Source organism: Colletotrichum destructivum, chromosome 3, assembly GCF_034447905.1.
Source record: "Colletotrichum destructivum chromosome 3, complete sequence".
Classification (NCBI taxonomy): domain Eukaryota; kingdom Fungi; phylum Ascomycota; class Sordariomycetes; order Glomerellales; family Glomerellaceae; genus Colletotrichum; species Colletotrichum destructivum.
Window position 1 is genome coordinate 2314674 of NC_085898.1, and position 20221 is coordinate 2334894.

Genomic DNA, 20221 nt, shown 5'->3' on the forward strand with positions numbered 1-20221 from the left:
GTTTGTGCTAGTGTCTATTCTACCTACCTAGGGGTACCCAATGTAGTCGGGACCATCTATCCAGCCTTTATTAAGGGGCCAACGGCTGATGCCAGCAGTAAAGACGAGGTACCTTTAAGCCGGCCGTCCCCCACATCCCACGGACACGGGCCATGGAGGACGGGGACGGGGACGGGGACGAGGAGGACGAGGAGAACGAGAAGGAAGAAGGAGGCTGACAATGAGATGAACGCCTTCCTTCTTGTGCAGCCCGGGGCCGTACAGTACCTGTACAATGGGTCAATGGCTCTGTGCAACCCTGGTCCCAGCTCTAGCGGAGACGGCAGGACCTGAATATCTTGTGTCCAGAGTGAACTCACGAGCGTACCTAGGAAATCCCACCCCCCTGGACGCTCGCTCGCACATCCACGCTTTTCCTGCAAGCACTGCAGGCAGACATCATGTATATGCCCCTTCTAAGCCCCGAGCCACCGCCGGCGCCGTACCTGTACCACGATCCTTGTTGTGCATTTTTTCCCTTTTTTCCCTCTCTTCGCGCTCTTTCCGAGTCGGGCGAAGCTGCGAAGCCAGGGTTCTTGTTGATACTACGTGCACCCACCACCACCTCTGCATCACCTGTGGACTGAGCATGAGGCTTTCCACCTGCACTTCCTCTGCTAACCATCTGCACTTTTGTTTTCTGTCGGCCACCACTGGTTGCTGTCCTCCCCCTCTCGTTTAGCTGTATAAAGATATTTTTGTTTGCGTTTACGTTTCCGCTGACGATAGTCGTCTGCGCTTAGGCGGCGCGACACTCCGGCGCCTCACTCGCAGCTCCTCCTAGTCGCACCGCCAGCATCTCACAGCCCGCCTCGGGTTTCTTGGAATGGGAGAAGCCTCAACCACACGAACATCGTGCCACCTACGTCCACACCTGAGCCAATCCCATCAAGCAAACAACCCGGGGAAGACATCTAGAAGTGTTGGTGTGTCCTAGTCCTGCTCAACAATCCCGCCTGGTTTATAATCCCCGACGAGAGACCTCCAGGCTCGCTCTATCTCTTCTCTCTCTCTGTTCCAGCCCTACAACCTCAGTATCACCAAAGCATAATTCCTTTAATCATTCTTTACTACTTCCCTTGTATCTTCAGACGAAAAATTGCATAATCTTTACTATGGAATTCTCAAACGACGGAAACTCCATCTTTCACCGCTTCCAGGCCGCCTTCGTCCACGACGGGCAAGGGCAGCTCCTGTACTGCAGCGGGCCGCAAAATGGCACGGTACACGAGCACTGGGACTCAATCAGCCGGTGTCTTCCCAGCCAAGTCCGGACGGCAATGGGCGAGAGACAACAGGTCGGATCCGTGGACCTGGACGGAGCCCTCCAGGGCTCGAGGCTCTATGAGAGACAGCGATTCGGCGTCCGTACCACGGGCATTATCCTCAACGCCGCGGCCCAGAACAGCAACGCCCTCAGCGCACAATTCGAGGAGTTCTTTGCCCAACTACTCCTAGACCAAGCAGACTTTGCCATCCGCGACCCCGAGCTAATGGCATCGCCGTCCAGCGAATCCCTGGCCGCCACCGAACAGATCGTCGACCTGTTTGACAGCTTCCTCAGGTACCAGGGGAAGAACGACCAGTGGGAGGCTAGCGGCAGAGTCTACTTCACGGATCGCGTCCGTCACTTCACCTCGCAAAACGCCAGAATCGATTTCTGCCTGCCAGCGTTCCCCTGCAAATCGTCCAACACCAACAAGGTCCTCGGCAAAGCCCCTGATCGCGGAGAACAGCTTGCTCTCGAGCGCCTGCACGGTTTCGTGGAGGCTATCGAGAAGATCTATCCGCCGGGTGCCAAGATGTGGATCATCAGTGACGGCCACGTCTTCAGTGATTGCAGTGAGTCTACTTGACGTTTTGCTGTTGGCGTGTGAGGTTACTAACACCGCCCAGTCGGAGTCGATGATGCCGATGTCGACACATACGGCGAGCAGCTGAAGGAGATGAACCGTGCCGTCGGCGTCAGCAGAGGAAAAACCGACCGCGTCGGCTTCCGATCGCTCGTCGACCTCTTTGAGCTGAATGAGGCAAAGTCGCAGCACAAACTCTCCGAGCTCCAGAGCCGGCTCGACATCCCCAACATTGATCACCACGTCGAGACCAAGTTGACAGTCGAGGCCGAGCTCTGCAGACAGATCCTCATGGCCGGTTGTCAGCCGCAGGAGTCAGCGGTGCGCGCCCAGATCAAGTCGCAGAAGGCGGCGATCCTGGCTTTGTACCGCGGCTTCTCGCGGTTCATGCTCGAGGACCTCGAGCTGCACCCCTTTACACAGAAGATGACCCGCAGCCAGAGGAAGAAATTGTCAACAAAGGTGGCGTTCGAGATGATTATGGTACGTTATATCTGCACCAATGAGATTTCGCGGCACGTCCGTTTTCGACCACGGATGAGAGCGCTAACATGTGGTGTAGAGGAACCAATCATATTCCAATCTTGTCGAATTGCTCCTCCCCAACTACGTCCGCCTTTCTATTCATGCGTAAGCATCGCCCTCTATGCAATCAATCTCATGTTGGCAATTGAAACAAACGTCTGACAAACTATTTTAGCCACAACAACGCCGGGCCTAAGTTCGGTATCCAACTCTTCGACCCCGCCGTCGTCCGCGCCGTCGAGGGCCTCTCGCCCGACGGCACGCCGATGACCTCCCGAGACCTGCTCCACATTCCCACGCCGTGGCACAACTGCCTCGTCGAGGTCCAAGGCAGCCCTTACCTCCTTGTGACCAAGGCCAGCGTGCCACGGGAGGCGGTGTCGTTGGGTGCCGTGACCGCAGAGATTTCAACCAAGAACGCACCCTGCTTTGTTCTACGGCCAAAAAAGGGCGGCGTTACCACCCTCGACAAAGGAGAGGAAAGGAAGAAGTCAACCCCACTGTTGGTCATTGAGGAGAAGCCCACGCCGGCTTTGATACAGAGCCCCGTTCAGAGGCCGAAGGCGCCCAAGGGCCAGGGACGGTTCGACTGGGCTCGGAGGCTGGCCGCCTTCCCTGTCTTATGCTGGCTGGGGGTGGTGTTCTACCACCGGGTTGTTGAGGCGTTTGTTTGAGGTTGGGCAATGGATATAATGCAATGCTGCATCGTGGGAGTTCTCCTTTGCATGGGTCTTTTTGTTCTGTTCTGGGACGGACAACAAGGGGAAGGGCGCACATGGGGCGTTTTGTAAACCTTCCAACAATGTCTAATGTTCAATTAATTGGATCAATTCAATCCTTTAAAAGTATTTGCTCGTCCTTCGCAGTTGACCCTGTCCCCGTAGCCCCATTCGACATTCAATTTGTGAAAGTCACTATACTTTCCCGTGCGGGTGGCTCCAAGGGGACCATTTTGAGCAAGTTACCCAACCCGGTAATGTTCTCAAACGAGCGCGCCAAGAATCACCCCCCCCCCCCCCAAGCGCCGGTGGGCGATGCCTCCTCGCCCAACAACGACATCCACATCGAGATACGTAGCCAAGTCGGTCCTGTGTTCCTCTTGAGATCGCACAGGTACACAACATCCATTGAAAACACGGGAGAAAACTCATGATGGAGAGGTGTCATGCTTAACTCTAAATACCTTGTAAAATATGCTTTTGTGAAAAAGGCAGTATCATGGAAATGTCCAACCTAACAATCATCCCGTCGACCAACTTCTGCAGCAGACTCTATCGAATCTTGATCGGATTGATCGGAGAGGTTTGAGAAGATCAGAAGGTATTTGCAAATCACACCCGACCGGAAAGGTAACATCCCCTAGTCACCAACGGGCCGGTCTATCGAAATCCATGAGACGGATTGATTAAGGGTCCAATCAGCCGCCCCGCGCGACACCGATCCAAATTGTCTTCTTTACGGTACGCCGACGGACCGGAAAAGGCGTCCGGGTGCCGCGTGCGCATGCAGGAGGGGGGAAGGGATGATCAAAGCTCGTCCCTGGGATTTCATCACCGTAAAATATGGAGCCAAGGACATTGAGAGTGGAAGACAACAATTGGCCGCATTGATATATAAGACGGCCCAAACTCTCCCGCCCCCCTTTCCTTTTGGATGCTATTCGAGTCGTGGCCCGACATCAATCTCCTCCATACGCCATCCGGACCCGAGACCGTCGCAAAGGTCAACAGGTCGCCGAAAGCCCTGCCCACCCCTCACAGAATGCGTCTCGACTCCCGCACACCGCCCCGGCGGTATCTCGCCCTGATCAGCGTCCTACTGGCCTTCCTGTCGACAATGGTTGCCGCACAGAACGGAACCGGGACCGCAACCACGGTCCGGCAGTGTACGTCGTGAACCATACCCCTTGCGCGAGCTCCAGTTCCCCTGACGAGTAGAATTCTCAAGGCATCCCGCGCCCCACGACGACGACCGGCGTGCCGCCTCCGGGGCCCACGGCGGCCCTCCCGAAGAACTTTGGCATGATCATCCACCGGGCGTACGAGATGCTCGACGTCTTCGGCCCCCTCGAGGCCCTGGGCGTGTTGGCGAGGATACACCAGCTGAACTTGTACCTGATCGCGGAGACTATGGACCCGGTAACGGTTGAGCCGGGGTCCGCCGCCATGAATTCCAAGAACTCGAGCTTCGTAAGTCGAGAAAAACCCCTTTCCCCCTTTCCTCGCTGGAGTCTCCGATTCGGTTCCTTCCCGTCACGGAGCGTCGACTTCCGTGTCCTCTTTCGTGTGCGTGTGTGTCTGTGCTGACACCCGCCACCACAAAGTTCCCCGTCATCCTGCCGACGCACACCTACGAGACGGCGCCTGAAGATATTGAGGTCCTCATCGTCCCCGGCGGCCTCTGGACGCGGTCGCCCAACATCGGCCCAGCCATCTCGTACATCAAGACAACGTACCCGCGCCTGCGGTACCTCATCTCCGTCTGCACGGGCGCCTCGGTTGTGGCGCGGGCCGGCGTGCTCGACGGCCGGCGCGCGACGACGAACAAGGCCTCATGGGCGAGCACCATCGTCCACGGTCCCCACACCGAGTGGGTGGCCAAGGCGCGCTGGGTCGTCGACGGCAACGTGTGGTCATCGTCGGGCGTGTCGGCCGGCATCGATGCGACGCTCGCGTTCGTCGAGGCCGTGTACGGCGCCGAGAACGCAACGTACGTCGCCGACATGATGGAGTACGACTGGCACCGCGACTCGACCTGGGACCCGTTCGCCGAGAGGTTCAACGTCACCGACGCCTGAGCGGCGGGGGGAAGGGGGATGAATCCTGTGGGGAACCTGGACTTGCCTAGGTTATCCTGCCGAGAGTTATGCCCGAAATACGATTCTAATTTGACATGGGGAGTCGCAGTGTTATTTGTCGTTTTGCTCTAGCGGCTTTTTTGTAGCGGGGAACTCTAAATCTGATGCGTAATTCTGGCAGTGCATCGGAAAGATTTGATGCCTATGACTTACGTATCTGCTTGTGTTTCCAGATGGGCACAGCCAGTCTTCAAAATGAAATGGCTCAGATGGTGTAGGTGAGATGATGAGTACACAGAAAGCCAGCATGTAGACGAGAGCTGCGTCCTCCCTGGCGCGGACATATAACACGATGCAACGGGTTAATGGAATGGACGATGAAACCTGTAACGTTTACCAAAGAAGCCAATATTGCCTGAAAACCGCTTACATCAAGCTATTCATAACTGCGAATCCTGCAATGGTTCACAAAAAAGACCTGCTGGCCGGACAGGTTGGTCGGATAGTCCCGGGCGTTGACTCCGCTTCTTTCATCGAACCGGCGCCGGGCGGGGCCGATGGTCGTCCGGAGCGGAACCCCTGCCAGGTGGACCAAATCCATAGGGCAGTCAACCTCCGCCGAAACTACAACGGTTTCAACTGATACCAAATCCGATTTCTTGATTTCGAATCAAAGTAGCCGGCCCTCTATCTTCCACAGTTTGAATACAACCATCGCAATGCAGCTGGCTGCTGCACAAAGCACCTCGGTTCCTGGGTAGCATGTCTCGTTAACAGAAGTCAGCAGGATACCGCCCGACCAACCGCCTTAAAGCTGGAAAGAGAGCAGTCTGTTTAATACGAGCCACGGCTGAGAAATACTACTGAGTATCGGACATGACTATAATGCAGCCACCATGACTCTGCGCGACGGATCAGATTCGATGGCCGCTAATTTGCAGTTGTGTAGTCCTGTATGTGCCCTTGACACTTCACTCTGCTTCTGAATCCCAGTGGTCGCGCAGTCGCACACGGTTTTGACAAAGCATGCGGAATGAACCCATCCCACCGCAAAAAGTCATGCTTTGGCATCTCCAGACTTCCATGCTTCCACGCTCCTCGTCCTCACGCCCCCTCCCCCGGAACAGCACGGATCATCAACCGCTTCACAGCCGACAAGGGGCCGTCCGATTTAGCTCAAACTCAAAACCGTCCCAAGTCCCGCGAGAACCCTTAGACTACACACCCCCTGCCCTGCCCTGACCGGCCCAAGTACTCAATAGAGTTTGGCCTGGACGGGCGCTCCCGCTTGCAACGGTGCCGTATCGGACGGTCATGGTTGGAAATAAAGAACAGAACAAAAGCCACCACCCCCATTCCCTTTTCCCCCCCTTAGACGTTTGGAAAGCGCGCCGGTTCGGGTTGCATTATTCAGCACTCGGGACGACATGCCAACTCGTTCGTATGCCGAGTCTCCCTCGACAAACCGACTTACACCCCGAACAGACGCCATCAACAGATTCTCGGCAGCTTGCATCGGGTCGTCGATGGCTGCTGCAGGGACCGGCATACGAAACGCCGGATGGCCGGCCCCAAAACCCGGAGAAGTCCCGGACTCAAAACCTGCTCTTCGTTTCTCCAGTCCGCTCCCGCACGGAACCCTCTCCCCTTCTTTAAGGCAACGTGGGAAATGAAGGAAAACCAGAGTCACGCGCCGAGACCTGAAAGAACTTAGGGTGTTGGCTACACAATACGACAACAACCATGCGACGACGGGAAGGGGAAAGAAAACAAAAACGGGGTACAAGTATTATTCTTTTTGCCAAAAACCAAAAAAGAAAAAAAAAACCCTCCGACACAAAATCGCACCGGGCATGGGCCGTCGCCGAAGCACACACGATCCGCCCGTCCGGGGACTCCCGTATCATTCCCGGGACTGTGACGCCACCTCACCCCTTGCCGACCAACAGGAGCGGCTCGGTCGCATCACCGTCGCCTGTTTGTGAGACGATTTGTTTACTTCAAGTTGTTTATTGCAAACTTTTCCCACTGTCCTATTCATCTGCTCCCACGACCCCTATTTCTCCCACTATTGCTTTGCCGGCGAGCCCCGGCGCGGCAGTTGGGAGGGGGAGGGGGGGATTGGGGTGTCACTTCCGTGCCGCGTGGGGGAGGGACTGCCCCCTTCGGGGAATACGATTGGGAAGCCCCCCTCCCCTGCCTCTGTTTAATCCCCCGGACGCAACCATTCGGACATTTTCGGACACGCACGCTGATGAGCATCATTACGATATTCCCTATCCCCCCCCTTCGCGACTGGAAATTACGCCCTGGAACTAGCCATGTACGTGGGGGACTCGTACGCAGGTGGAGAGCCGGCTTTAGGTACATACTACAGCGACGTATCAACATCTAGTCTTCTTTCGCGCCCCCCTCCTCCTTTCCTCCCACGCCCCCTTGCTATTGCCCTTCCCCTTACTGTTCACCCTCATCGCATCACTCGCCCTCGGATACGGCATGTTGCATCCAGGGGAACCAGCAGTCGCGCTCCCGCTGCGTCAGATTCAGTTAGCAGGCACTCGCCCATGAGAAGAGGAAGGTTGAAAAAGGGGGGGGGGGGCATCTTCAAAGCCACGCCCGCGCTGGATTCCTTCACCGCGCAATGTTGTCGGCATGTACCCCGAACGTGCAGACCGCTTCTTTACCACCAAGATCAGATGGGAGAGAAGAGGGTGGCGTCTGCCTCCCGCGTCCGCGCCTGTTTCCATCTCTGGCAGTCTTCTGCGCCTTGCATCGGTAAGGGGCCCAGGTGTCTTCCTGCGAATCAACGACCACCGCCGCAGCTCGTCCGCTGTCCAGAAACTCCGGACTGCCTGTCGTGGGGATTGACGAAATCCTATTTCTGGCCATTGACAGATGAGGCAGTCGGTCTCATAGGGTTTCTCCGACCGGGCTCCCCGTCCAGCTACCAGGACAACACGACACTTGGGAGAGACATGCAGTGCAGCCTGCATTTTGGAGTAAGAGAGAGAGAGAGAGAGAAGGAACCCGGTCCTAGTTGAAAGGCAGAGTCGGACCGGGATCATGGCGCCGCGCCTTGGAAAGTAACAACGAATCATGCATGCAGCCAGGCAGCTTTTTGGTGTCAATAATCCATAATCCTTACACGCTACGAAGCATCCACCGAAGCAAGGGGTGCATGATACCTGGGATCCTTCCTATCGGCCCAGTCCAAAGTCGTCGCCCTGAGGATAACCAAAAAAAACCCGCAATACCCAACGCTTGAGTCCCAATCCCCCCTCGCATCGCCACGCGCTTGCCCATCGATTCCCAACACAAGCCCAGGGTATCTGTAGAGTCTAGCAACTCTAATGTAAGGCCGTCAATGTCCTTTCCCCCTACTGTAAGTCTGTTCCAAATTGCACACCCTTCATGCCTGTGTGGTTGTCTGGAAACTCCCATGAAGCCATTCGTTCCCGATCCGCCCCCAACAATGCCTGTAATATATCCTCCTTCATCCTAAATATCCAATCAAATCAACAGTTGTGTAAAAAGTATGTTTTCACCCGCATCGGAGTTTCCAGCCCGAATGGGGTTGAGAATGAAATGAAACCGCTCAACAGTCAAGACCTCTTCGTACACTCTCCTTAGATAAAACTACAACCCTGATTCCACCGTTGATGGCGAAAGAGAAGCACAATACGAGCAAAGGAAAAGAAAAAACGGCAAACGACGTAAACCAAAACTAAAATAGAACAAGGGCAAAATGTTCAAAGTTTTCAGACAGCCACCTCAACCCAGAAATTATCTCGAAACATTACGGATTTTTCCAGACCATATTCTCATGCGCCGTTTTCGTTCTTTCGAGTCGCTTCTACCAGTGTTTTCTGGTGCAAAGGTGCAACGGGGGAAGTCGAGACTCTGCTTTTCTTTACTCCGTGCCGTTCCTGTAATATTTACCTTATATGAAAGGTTTTCGTATATTCGTATAGAAGAATTTGACGCATGTCCACTCGGTCCTTCGTTTCCGCTCGATCTTTAGTACATCGCGTGGGTTGACTGCTGGTACATGCGGTCGCGGTAAGCAACAGGGATGCCGTCGTATCTAGGGCTGCTGGCGCTCGAGGACTGGTCCATGTCTGTGTCGTAAACCTCGTAGCCTTGTTGATGGTGCTGCTGTTGTTGCTGCTGCTGCATATACTGCTCTGGTGGGGGTAGTCGCTTCGAGCTGTAGGCTGCTAGGCTGGAAGGTCCAGGAACGCGCTTAACAGGGTATGATGAAGGCGCCGTCCTAGACTTGGAGCCACGGTTGCTCACTCTGCGGTCCTTGCCACGGCCCTTGATGCCCTTGTTGCTGTTCTTGTAGAGGTTGGCAAAATACCAGTACATCTCTCTTTGGTCATCGGACAGGGCGTCGATATCGGAAATAGAAACGATCCAGTCAGTCATCTCCATCAGAGTCTTCTCGTGGTATTTGTTTTGATGGTTCTGCAAACCGCGGTGTTAGTTTAGGTGACGCTTTGTGCAAGAGTGGCATGTAGGTACCTTGAGATTTCCTCTCTGGGTGAACATCTTGTTGCAGTCATCCAATTTGCAGACGAATGGTTTTGCGTTTGTGTGCGTCGCCATGTGCGTCTGGAGGTTGCCACGCTGCGCAAAAACCTTGCTGCACTGTTCGCATCGGAAAGGCTTCTCGCCAGTGTGGCGACGCATGTGAGTCTATCCATTGGTCAGTCTAGTCCATGTGATCATGACAGACGTAGATGGATGCTTACCTTAAGGTTGCCCGGCTGGGAGAAAGTGCGTCCACAACGAGGCCAATTGCATTGCTAGAAACTATGAGTGTCTCCTAGAACAATAATAGACAAGGTTAACCTACGTATGGCTTCTCGCCAGTGTGGGCACGCCTGTGAGTGTCCAGGTGGGTGCTCTGGTAGAAGCTCTTGCCACAGCCATCGATGGTGCAGACGTAGCGCTTAGGCTTCGGGGTATCCGTGGACTCCGTGGCCGCTGGGACAGGTGTTGGAACGGAAGTGACTGGGCCAGCCTCCGGCTTTTCATAGATCAGCAATTGTAACTGCCAAAATTTGTCGTTCAGACTTACCTTGGGCGACCTGGGCTCTGGCTTGACAAGCTGCTCAATTTCTGGGACACCTTTAACGATGTCCTCCGAGTCGTGTCTCTTCTGAATAGCCTTCATAAGAGTGTCGATGGCAGTAGTGAAGTTGACGGGTTCGGCGCTAGTGGGCTTGTTGAATTTGATGTCCTTGGTGTTAAGCGGGTGGGGTGTCTTGGGGTTGCTCATTTTCGTCTCGCTGCGGGTGGAAGGGCTGCTGTGTCGGTCGTTCTGGGCCGATGGGCTTTCTTGGGGGTACGAGCTAGCACGAGGGACATCATGGTCTGGGGCGGCAACGGGCATGACCGGCCGCTCCTGGTGTGCCGGGAGTCTGAAAGGCATGTTCATGTTGGTCGTAGGCGAATCGTACTGGGCATAGGCGAAGTGATTCTGACTTGTGCAATGACCCATTGCCGGCATTGGTGTCATGTTGTACTGAGGTGCGACCATGTATTGAGGGGCCATGATGGCGCCGTTCATGGGAGCAGATGTTGCTGCTCTGGATTCGTACGGTACGAAGGTCGAGTGGTCCATCATGGCGTACCCATGGCCAGTAGGCTGCTGTTGCCAGCGGCCCCAAGCCTGGGGCGTGGCTGTCTGTTCCGTCAGGGCCATTGGGACGAGGCCAAGATGATGATGTGGTGGCAGCGGTGGGTTATGTGAGCAAAAAGAAATCAAGAAGAGGCCGACGTTGAAACTCTGTGGCTTCTACTCCTGGGTTAAGGCGGGAAAAGATGAGGCGTGCACAAGATTGGGCAGAAAGAAGCGGATGGACCAGAGGATTGATCAATGGGGAGACGAGGGTTTATGATCTTTTCTTGATGGTGAGAAAGAAATGAGGATGGAGGCAGTTGTAGGCTTGGGGAGACTCGAGAATGTATAAGATCCGAGGGGAAAGGGTGGATGTGCTACCGGGGTTGGATCCTTGGAGACAATCGACGGGATTGGGTGCCGGAGATCTCAGCAAGACTAAATATATGTGCGTTCAGAACAAGACCAGCATGAACCAGAGAGTGGGTTAGTGAGAAGAAAAAAGAAGGGTTGATGGCCAGGACCAGAACATGGAGAGTGCAGTGGAAATCATGGACCCCCACCAGGACGAACAAGAGCGCATCCATAAAAGCCGGGGTAAAAGTGAGCGGGTCAAGTCCCGGTCAACCGCGGACGGGGATAAGACCCAGCTTGCCAGGGGGGGCGCCGAACAGACGGGGGGGTGAGAAAGGGCGTGGGACGAGGCGTTATACTCGTACCCTACAACTGAGGTCAGAGGCAGGTTTATGTCTCTCATCTTCTAGCTAGGTACTAATAGTCACCCCTCATAGGTGATGGAGGCGGCGGCGACGACGACGGCAACGACTATGAACATTACTCAGGTTGGGAAGGGATCACCATTCAGGTGATGGAGGGAAACGGGAGATGGGAGGAAAACACGGACCCAGTCTGGGAACTGAGAGAGTGTACTTTACAACCGTGCAGAAGTGTCGAGGAAGAACCTCGGGTTCTCGAGTAGTAGAGAGGGATAAGACATTCTGGGAAAGACGACTTTTGAGCAAGGGAGGGACCGGAGGCTTCCTGGTGATGAGAAGACTCTTCTCATCCGCATCCGCGGTCTTGGATGGGTAGGCAAGTGGTGAGAGCATGAAACAAGCATATTGTGGGAATCTCAAATAAAGACAGCCCCTGGAGCTTGGATCGGTCGCTGTGGCCTCGATCCGTCGTTGCTTATTCCTGGAGACGACGTGCAGCACAGCGACTATCCCATTTGGGGTGTAGGCCAGATCTCGCCCAAAAAGGTGCCCATGGTTGCTTTTTGTCGCAGACCAGGATCGCCGGGAAGTCCATGTTGCAGCCGGACGGCAAGGCGAAGCAGGGGAGGGTGGTGAGTGATGGGTGAACTGTTGAAAGACGCGTCGGGATAATGTGAGAAGAGATAGAGATACCAATGGATAAAGGCATGGAGGACGCACTGAGCCCTGGGCAGAACTTTTTGGCGGTGATGAATCGGTGATGGAGAACTGCAAGCCGCACAGGAAAGGACTAGTTGATGTTTGAGACGACCCTCGTTGCCATGCCCAGTCTGTTCGTGGCCCTTCACGAAGTGAGGCGGGGAGGCAATGGATGCTTTTCGTCCGTAAGCAGGAAAGTAATCAAAGCAACCGGAAGGATGTCCAAGTCTTGGCCTATCGTGTTGGATGACGATGCCGATGGCAACTCCAGAGAAATCTAGAGAGGGGACATGCGAAAGAGGTCGAGAGATGGCGATGGAGGTGAATGGCCAAACCAACTAGCTACAAAGATGGCCAGATCCAGGTGTCGTAGAGGTCTTTCTGTTGACAGCGTACGGACACAGAACATCCAAGTCTAGTTACCGAGAACAGGAAGCACGCAATCTAGAGAGTTGTCCGAGGTAGGTGTGCCTAGCATCAGTAGCTAGCCAAGTAGCCCAGTCAGAGACCTGAGAGACCTGCAAGACAGAGTGAGACTGGGAGGTAGAGGGAAGGGGCCCGGTACTCAGCAAGGGATCCCTGGCCATTAGGTTCTTAATTTTTCGCTCAGGCAGGCAGGACTGACGAACGGCAGGGAGAATGCTTCAAGGGACGTTCCCATTGGCACCAGGAAAGGAAGGGGGGAGGGGGTCGGTTGATGGATGACAAGTGGGGATGGACTGTGCAGTTCGGTGTTCTGCTGTACTAACTAAGGCATGGTATCTTCGTACCTAGGTATGTAAGGCGGCGTTGTGAAGCTGCTGCTACACACACCCGACTGCACCTGCTGCCGCCGCAGCAAAAAGAGTGCACTGCTGGTGTGGGACGTCGAGTGGAGTGGAGAATAGGAACATTCTCCTATACCTACCTACCTATCTACCTACAGTACTAACCTATCCGTACCCAGGATATGTACATGGCTACTTCACTTAGTGCTCTACCCAAGGTAGGTAAGAATCAAAAGACACGTACACTGGCAGGGTGGTCGACTGGTTAGCTCTTGCGGATACAACCGGACGCATCCAGTTCGTACACCCCTCCGAACCCCACACTCCCTTTCTTCTCACCCTACCCCCCTCCTGCCGTCCAACCTTCCGTGTCCAACCCACCCCCTCTTGCCCCAAGCTCCCGGCGGTTCACCAGGCACCCCTACCCCCTTAGCACTTCGCTCGACCTCAACGCGTCCTTGCCTTGAATAGCTACACCATTTGGTGAGTGTGTTGACCACACCCTGCCTATCCACACACCTAACGAGCGTGCTCCTCCTGCCTGTCGCCAGCTATTGCGTCGAGACCACGACTTCGGAGTCGAAGCCACAGCCGAGAATTGCAGCCTTGACCACTGGTCTTTGGACCAGACATCACGTCGTCACACACATCTGTTCTCTCCACCGACCCCTTGTCCTCTCGACTCTCTACCTGATCCCTGGACAGGACCGTCGTCGCCCCGTCCGTTTGTTTGTTGGTTGGCCACGTTCGAAATCCTCCGGTCATGGATCAATCTGTCAGCACCTTTTCTGGTCTTCCCAAAGAAATCACACCATTGCAGCCCACATCCCTCCATTCGACTCCCAACCAGACTCAGGCTTAGGCTCAGGCTCAAGCACAAGCGCCACAAGCGTGGAGCATGGCCTGTCCCGGTTGGTCCAGCTCTTCCAAATGAAATGGGTTCCGTTGCTTTGCCGTTGCTGCTTGCCTGACCACCGTTCGCTGGCTATGCAGCCGAGAGGCACCAACATGATCATCTCCATGGGCTTCTTTGTCCCGCATTGCACCAGCCCTGCACCCTCTGTCGCCTGAAACCCGAAACCCTCAGCATTCGACATTGGTGAGCTATGGAAAGGCACATCCTTTCTGCTCTTCGGTACCACTTACACACTCGGGGCCGAGATCACCACCTGACCCTATTCGGCCCATCTTTCAACCAAGACTGCTAAGCGCCTCGTATCGCGCCTCCCACCTCCCGCCTCATTTGGCATTATTCAAATCAGTACGAGGCTGTGTGGCTATTTCTCCACCTCGCCTCGCCTGTCCCACCGTCGGCGTTAGCAGCCATGTCTGTCCTTGTCCTTCCCTGTCAGTCTGTGTTTGACATTTCGCAACAAGACCTCTTTTCAGTCCGTTTGGGAGGCTTCTTCACAGCCTGGCCTAGCCAAATCCTGGGGGGCTAAATACCGGCCTTGGCACGACCGCGGCGCCGATGAGATCCTACGATGCTTCCCGTCGTCCGCAGGCTCCGGCCCCTTGCCGGATGTATCCATGATCCGTTATGAATCGGCACCCGGGATTGCCATACCGCACGACTTGCTCGCTTCAGGTCCTTTCTCCGGAAGTCACGACCACTTAACCATTCACAAGCCCAATGGCAAGCCCAAGCAGCGCCGGACCGCCTGTTTTTGCACCGGCATCGTAATTGTGCGGCTGGATTTGTCTTCATCAGCGCCATTGGGCATCTGAGACTCGCAGTTGGCCTCGGCAAACGGGCCAATGGATGGACTGTCGGCGTTGGCTGGGCACGGCCGTACGGGGACACTCTGGCTGCACACTCTCTAAGGCGGGTAGAAATGGCAGTTCGGTCAAATTATATCAAATTGGAAAGATGACGCTTCTGGCTTCTTCATTGCCAAAACCCCCGAGCTGACTGCAGAGGCAGACAGAGTCAGGGGTGTGAAGGGTTAGAGACTGCAGTGCAGTTCTATTCTGCCTTTCGCAAATCAACATCGGAATCGGAGTCCATGGGTGTGTCGTCTCCGGCGGTACCCACACCTGGCCTGCGATCTCTCTGGGCCGCGTCGTAACCATGGATCTCAGGGCTTCCCCCTCCAAGACCTCAAGTATTTACCTCAAGCCAGGCGAAAAGGAGCTACCGAACGCTTGAAGACCCCCGGCCCCCTCAACATGCGAAATTTCGCGACCCAATCCAGCCCAGGCTTGTATCACGATAACGCTGTCAACCATCTGGCGTCGTGTTGCTTACTGCACTTTTTCTTCACCCATGACCCCTTGTGGTATATCGGTCCACAATGATTGAACTGGGTAATAACAGGCGAAACAGACCAGCGACATCTCTGGTTAAATCATATCTGCTTCTCGTTGATTTCGGTGACCCTTCGAAGCGCACCTGTTTACGTTTCAAGGACTGTTGTTGTGTGGTGGACGGTGCCTTGTCGGTTGGCATCAAATGACTGACAGAGGCTACACATACACACGACTGTCATTCGTGAGAAAACCAAGATAGAATGCATTGCGGCACAAGTGGAGGGATTGCCGGCTCTAAAGCCACTCTCACTTGTCGGCCATCTGCCGCTTGATGCACAATGACAATCCACTGCAGGGGCTTGCAAGAATAATCTGTCATCGGGAAAGTTTTGATACTGTACCTGGGTTTATGCAAGCCATGCGATGGCATTGAAATTGACATTGCCCCGAGTGGTCTGTGTAGGTTTCCCGCACGGAGTGCCGTACATACTGCGGACCAGGCCAGTCAGCCGCTCAAAATGGATGCTTGGGACAATCCATACCCGTTGAAATGCAACCACAACACAAGCAAGCACAATGATTATGGCATTCATAATCCATTGTCCGTTCCGCCACCGACTCTGGTGATGAGTAGTAGCCTTCCACATGATCCGATACCAAAGAGCTGCGCTGCTAGGTGCTGCTTCTTGCTCGCTCACGGGACAGGCTCGCCGACCCAGTAGACGCCGAGCTGCGTTCCGAATGTTTGGGAGAGACCCTACCCTGCGCCGCGGCATCGCTTGTCGTCACCTACAGTGGGAGAATAAGAGCCGGGTTTCCTCATTGGGGCACCATTGAACAAAACCAATGCGTGGTCTGAAGATGGCTCAGCACTTTAGTTGGCCTATTCAGACACAGTAGCAGCCGCGTGTCATGGATTGCATGCCCGCGCATCACAAATCATATTTTCTTAGACAATTCGACCTTTGGGAAGTGTTCCGCGGCCTTGGCGCGCTTTGCTGTTCCTCTTTCGATACAGCCTTCACCCACAGTCAGCGCTTCCCCTTTTGTCCTCCTCGAGAGTCAGGACTACGCGCGTACGCCGCCGCACGACAGGCTGCGCAACACAATACGACATACGACTTGGGTCTACAAGAATGCTGTATTTTTCACAAAACGTCCACAGGTCAAAGGTCAATGAAGGCTCAGCTATCGCTTGACATGACCACTAAACGGTCTAACGGGGGCAGGTAGGCTAGCGCTACCAAGCCAATTGTGGCTGGGAAACGTACATTTCACGTCATCCAGCCGACGGCTTGATTCCAAATGCTCACCTCCCATGTTGGTCGTCGTCTGAGACCGTCCATCTGGCCTGTACTATAGCCAAGGGCGATGTACATGCTGGCGCAAGGAACCGGGAATATAATGACGGAGTCTCATTACGTAGGGGCGGCAGCGGCGGACCGGATACAGCTGACTTGCCGCAGCGATGTCACGGTCTCTCTCATCTTTGTATGTGATGGATTGGAATCCCCACCCTCCGTCGTGGAGGGAAACCACTATGGGATGACGGGCTCGAAACTTATCGCGTACATCCGACCGGCTGCGCGACATCCGACTGGCATTCAGTAGGAGACAGGCCTGGCCATCAATGCCGAGTGTTGGGCGTCAAGACGCTTGGGCGCTGGCTCTCTCAGCTGAAAGATGGGCTTTGCGAGATACCCACCTCTCAACAGCTACCGGCTCCCAAAGGGCTGACGCTGATCCCATGTGGTTCACGGCTCCAGCCTGACGGAAGCATGGGGCCGCAGACTCGGGAAGACGACAAAGTGCGTCGCGATCCATTCCGTCGGGAGACGAGGGACGGGGCATGGCGGCGGCGGCGAGCTGAGGTGACGCAGCCCCAAAGACAGCACACGCCAGCCAAAAGGAGGTTAGCCGAGCTGCAGACGTGAGCTCCCGCCGTGTACCCGTGCACAGGTCCCAACCCGATACTGCGGTTACAGGGCGATCCCCTGACTTGAGCCTCGAGCTACTTTCTCTCTCTCTCCCCTTCTCTCTTAGACTCCTGTGTCATTGGGTGCCCACCGCACATCTGCCAACTTTAGTATCAAGGGTTATTTTCGCGGGCAAGAGGCATGGCACAATGGCGGCAAGCAAGGGGCCGACATGGTGGCAACAGGTCAGAGAAGCGATGACATGACTGGCAAACGAGATGACGGATCGGAGGTGATTTGTGTTGCGATGCGAACCCAATTGGAGCGCGTTCAATGTGTCTGAGATGCACGGCGCCCATCCCGTTTCTCTCCAACCAACCAGTGTCCGCCACGGCTGGAGGGGGCTGGAGGGGGAAGATTGGCAGGGGAAACGGCTCCTGTGCGGCTTCAGCAGACGAGAACTCATTTCATCTTGGACCGTACTGCTAAAGCCGGCAATGGACGTCGAACGATCAACAGCAGCCAAGCTGTCAAATCCCTTTTTCCCCTCCCTCCTCAGCACGACCGCAACGTGCAACGGAGGCTAGGCAAGACACCCAGGCTAGGCACCCAGGCTAGGCACCTAGGCTACCTACCTAAGCTGGATCGACCAACAGACAATGGAGTTGGAATATGGTCGAAACGGCCTTAGACTTCAGCGGCTCTCGATTTGACTTCTTCCGCGGCCCGGCTGTCGCTCTCGAAGAGGTATCCATATTAGATGATGTGTACGGATACACGTGTGGTCTATCGCCCTAGCGAGCCGTTCCGTTCTCCGTTCTCGGTGGCGGTAGACTTTGAGCGGCGGGCTCGAAAACGTTGGCCGGTCTGTCATTTTTCTCTCCGTCTGGGTGGCCTTATTTTTGTTTTCATTTGTTGTCTTGGAATGCCCAACGCAACTACAAGACTTGCCTTGCCAGAGTCCACACAGTCTCTCTGCGTTATCGGGCGTTCTGAAAGGGCCACTGCAATTTCCCCGTCTCCGTTGGATTGCCTGGCGAGAATCGTCTCGACGATGGACGTGCGTTGTGCACAGACTACGGCCGAAGGCTCCTGGAACGTCCCTAACCTAACCTTGCAGTAGCAACTTGCAAGCGCCCCAGGCCGAATTGGACCTCGTACTCGCGGCCATCACCAAAGTCGACTGCCCTTGCCAGGATAATTCATCACTTTGGGAAGGGGTTTCACGCTTAACCCCACAGAACCAGTCTGGACTCACCCTCTCTTGCTGTTTCTTTCGTTCATTCCAGTGTCCCGCAGGACGTCCGAGTCTAACGAGTCGATCAGGGGCTCCTTGTGTAAATAACGACAGCGGGCAATGTTCGATATTCAATGTTCCCCGAGGGTCAGGTCTCAACTCACGCCAGGCCTCCTGCTGGATAAAACAAGACGAACAGGTTGAAACTTGCCTACCCGTACTCTCTCATTTCAGCCTTACGTTAGCCGTAAGTTGGGTTAACATTATCAGACGTTGCCCCCTCCCCCCCCCTTTGACCAGACGAGGGACCGGTGCCACTTGCTCATACGGACACACGCTGGGAAACCTGTCGCAGACTTGTTCTGATTCGTGCCGAGACCGTTCAAATACATAGCGGCCGACTGGCCTGTCTGTCTATGGCTTCCCTTCACACCGGGCACCGACCTTCTGCAGAGAAAAGCCTTCTTTACGTCATGCAGAAAACTTGACAACGAAACCCTGCCGCGCGCTTTCCCGACTCTACGGGCACAGGAAGTATATGTTATCTCGTCTTCCGATCGTGTTGGGACCCCCCCCCCCATTCGCTACTCATAGGCAATCGCGTCGCCATTATCACATTGACCTGGCGCTGCCTGCTGAAGGACGACTGCTGGTGGGCGATGGCAATTTTTTAACACTCGACCATCACATATCAACTTTTCTTTTCTTCGAGATTACTCTGCAAATTTCCCGCCCAGCTCGGTTGGGAGAAGTGCAGTCGCAGTCGCGCCGCATTGGTGATAGAAATGGCTTGCTAGGCACCGGGGAAGCAGGGTGCTCGACCCGCTAGCCAGGACAAGGACCCTTCGGCTTTCGCAAGCAACGTGGTTACTCCTGTATTCGGAGCCAGGCGGGCTAAGGAGGGGGGGTGAGTAAACAGACATGAGGCGCCCCGCGCGTCATGTGCAAAGTCCGGCCGCTTCTCTCCAGCCATTTTGGCGATGAGGGCCTCCTTACTTTCGCAAGCCAAACTCAACATGGACATATGTCACTTCTCACATGCCGGCCAAAGCTCTTCAGGACGTTGCATCCACAACGCGACGTCGTCTGACAGGCCAAATATCTTCAGAGCCCACATAGGGTCTGGCGATGCATCTGATAACGCGTGAGATGGACGGTCAAACGGATCGGGACACCCAAAACATGTCATGGAAAATGATCAACCCCCTTCCTCCCGTCGACATGTCATCTCGTGATGCGCGTCTATTCCGGGCTTTCGTGAAACATGGCAATACCGGCATCGCCTTGCAGGATGACGCTCTCGGCCGTTGAACCAAGCTGTAATCTAGCTTCACAGCAACTATGCGGACTGAACCACGCGGGTGACGACTAGGCGGGCTCCTACGGGCAAAGGACACAGAGACTGATTAAGGCAGAGCAGAGCCGACCCCAGGGGTCCAGTCCAGGGAACCCAGGAGGGTGAACGGGAGAGAGGGCGGGCTCAAGACCGTCTCGGTAGGCATCAGGCTGACTTGAGATGAATGCATCCGCATTTACCGAGACTCGACCATTCTTGAGCCACGGCTGCAAGGGGCTTTCTTTCAGGGAGGCTCGAATCCGCCGCTCGGTCATCCGCAGAACAAAACGACGTTTCTTTTTACGATCTCTCCGCAGATCGATGGTAGCATTTTCCAGTGGGCAGAGCCAGAAGAGGGGTCCGGAGCGGATCACGGTAACAGAACCTCGACCCGGCCGTATTGAAAGTTTTGCGGCATCGAACATGGACAGCCGTGGTCAAAATCTTTGACAGCACACCC

At 55.1% G+C, this 20221-nt stretch overlaps 4 protein-coding genes across 4 annotated transcripts; 2 read left to right on the plus strand and 2 right to left on the minus strand.

Annotated features, from left to right (window-relative positions):
• The first annotated feature begins 493 nt into the window (after window positions 1–493).
• CDEST_04785 (Putative isocyanide synthase/Spore wall maturation protein DIT1) lies at window positions 494–3140 on the plus strand. Its single transcript, XM_062920944.1, has 4 exons — window positions 494–1881; window positions 1936–2375; window positions 2455–2522; window positions 2593–3140. Exons 1-4 carry the CDS (start codon window positions 1155–1157, stop codon window positions 3089–3091), a joined length of 1734 nt encoding a protein of 577 aa, XP_062776995.1. The 5' UTR covers window positions 494–1154; the 3' UTR covers window positions 3092–3140.
• Window positions 3141–4070: 930 nt separating this feature from the next.
• Window positions 4071–5614, plus strand: CDEST_04786 (Putative class I glutamine amidotransferase; the record flags this gene model as incomplete). Its single annotated transcript, XM_062920945.1, has 3 exons — window positions 4071–4302; window positions 4365–4606; window positions 4741–5614. The coding sequence occupies 3 exons, from the start codon at window positions 4071–4073 to the stop codon at window positions 5212–5214; spliced, it is 948 nt and encodes a 315-aa protein (XP_062776996.1). The 3' UTR covers window positions 5215–5614.
• A 2741-nt stretch (window positions 5615–8355) lies between these two features.
• CDEST_04787 (uncharacterized protein) lies at window positions 8356–9153 on the minus strand (the record flags this gene model as incomplete). Its single annotated transcript, XM_062920946.1, has 1 exon — window positions 8356–9153. Exon 1 carries the CDS (start codon window positions 8653–8655, stop codon window positions 8356–8358), a length of 300 nt encoding a protein of 99 aa, XP_062776997.1. The 5' UTR covers window positions 8656–9153.
• Window position 9154: 1 nt separating this feature from the next.
• On the minus strand, window positions 9155–11361 carry CDEST_04788 (Putative Zinc finger C2H2-type). The gene is made up of 5 exons (XM_062920947.1): window positions 10298–11361; window positions 10073–10246; window positions 9969–10022; window positions 9739–9912; window positions 9155–9681 (listed from the first exon to the last, which is right to left on the minus strand). The coding sequence occupies exons 1-5, from the start codon at window positions 10922–10924 to the stop codon at window positions 9232–9234; spliced, it is 1479 nt and encodes a 492-aa protein (XP_062776998.1). The 5' UTR covers window positions 10925–11361; the 3' UTR covers window positions 9155–9231.
• Window positions 11362–20221: the final 8860 nt, after the last annotated feature.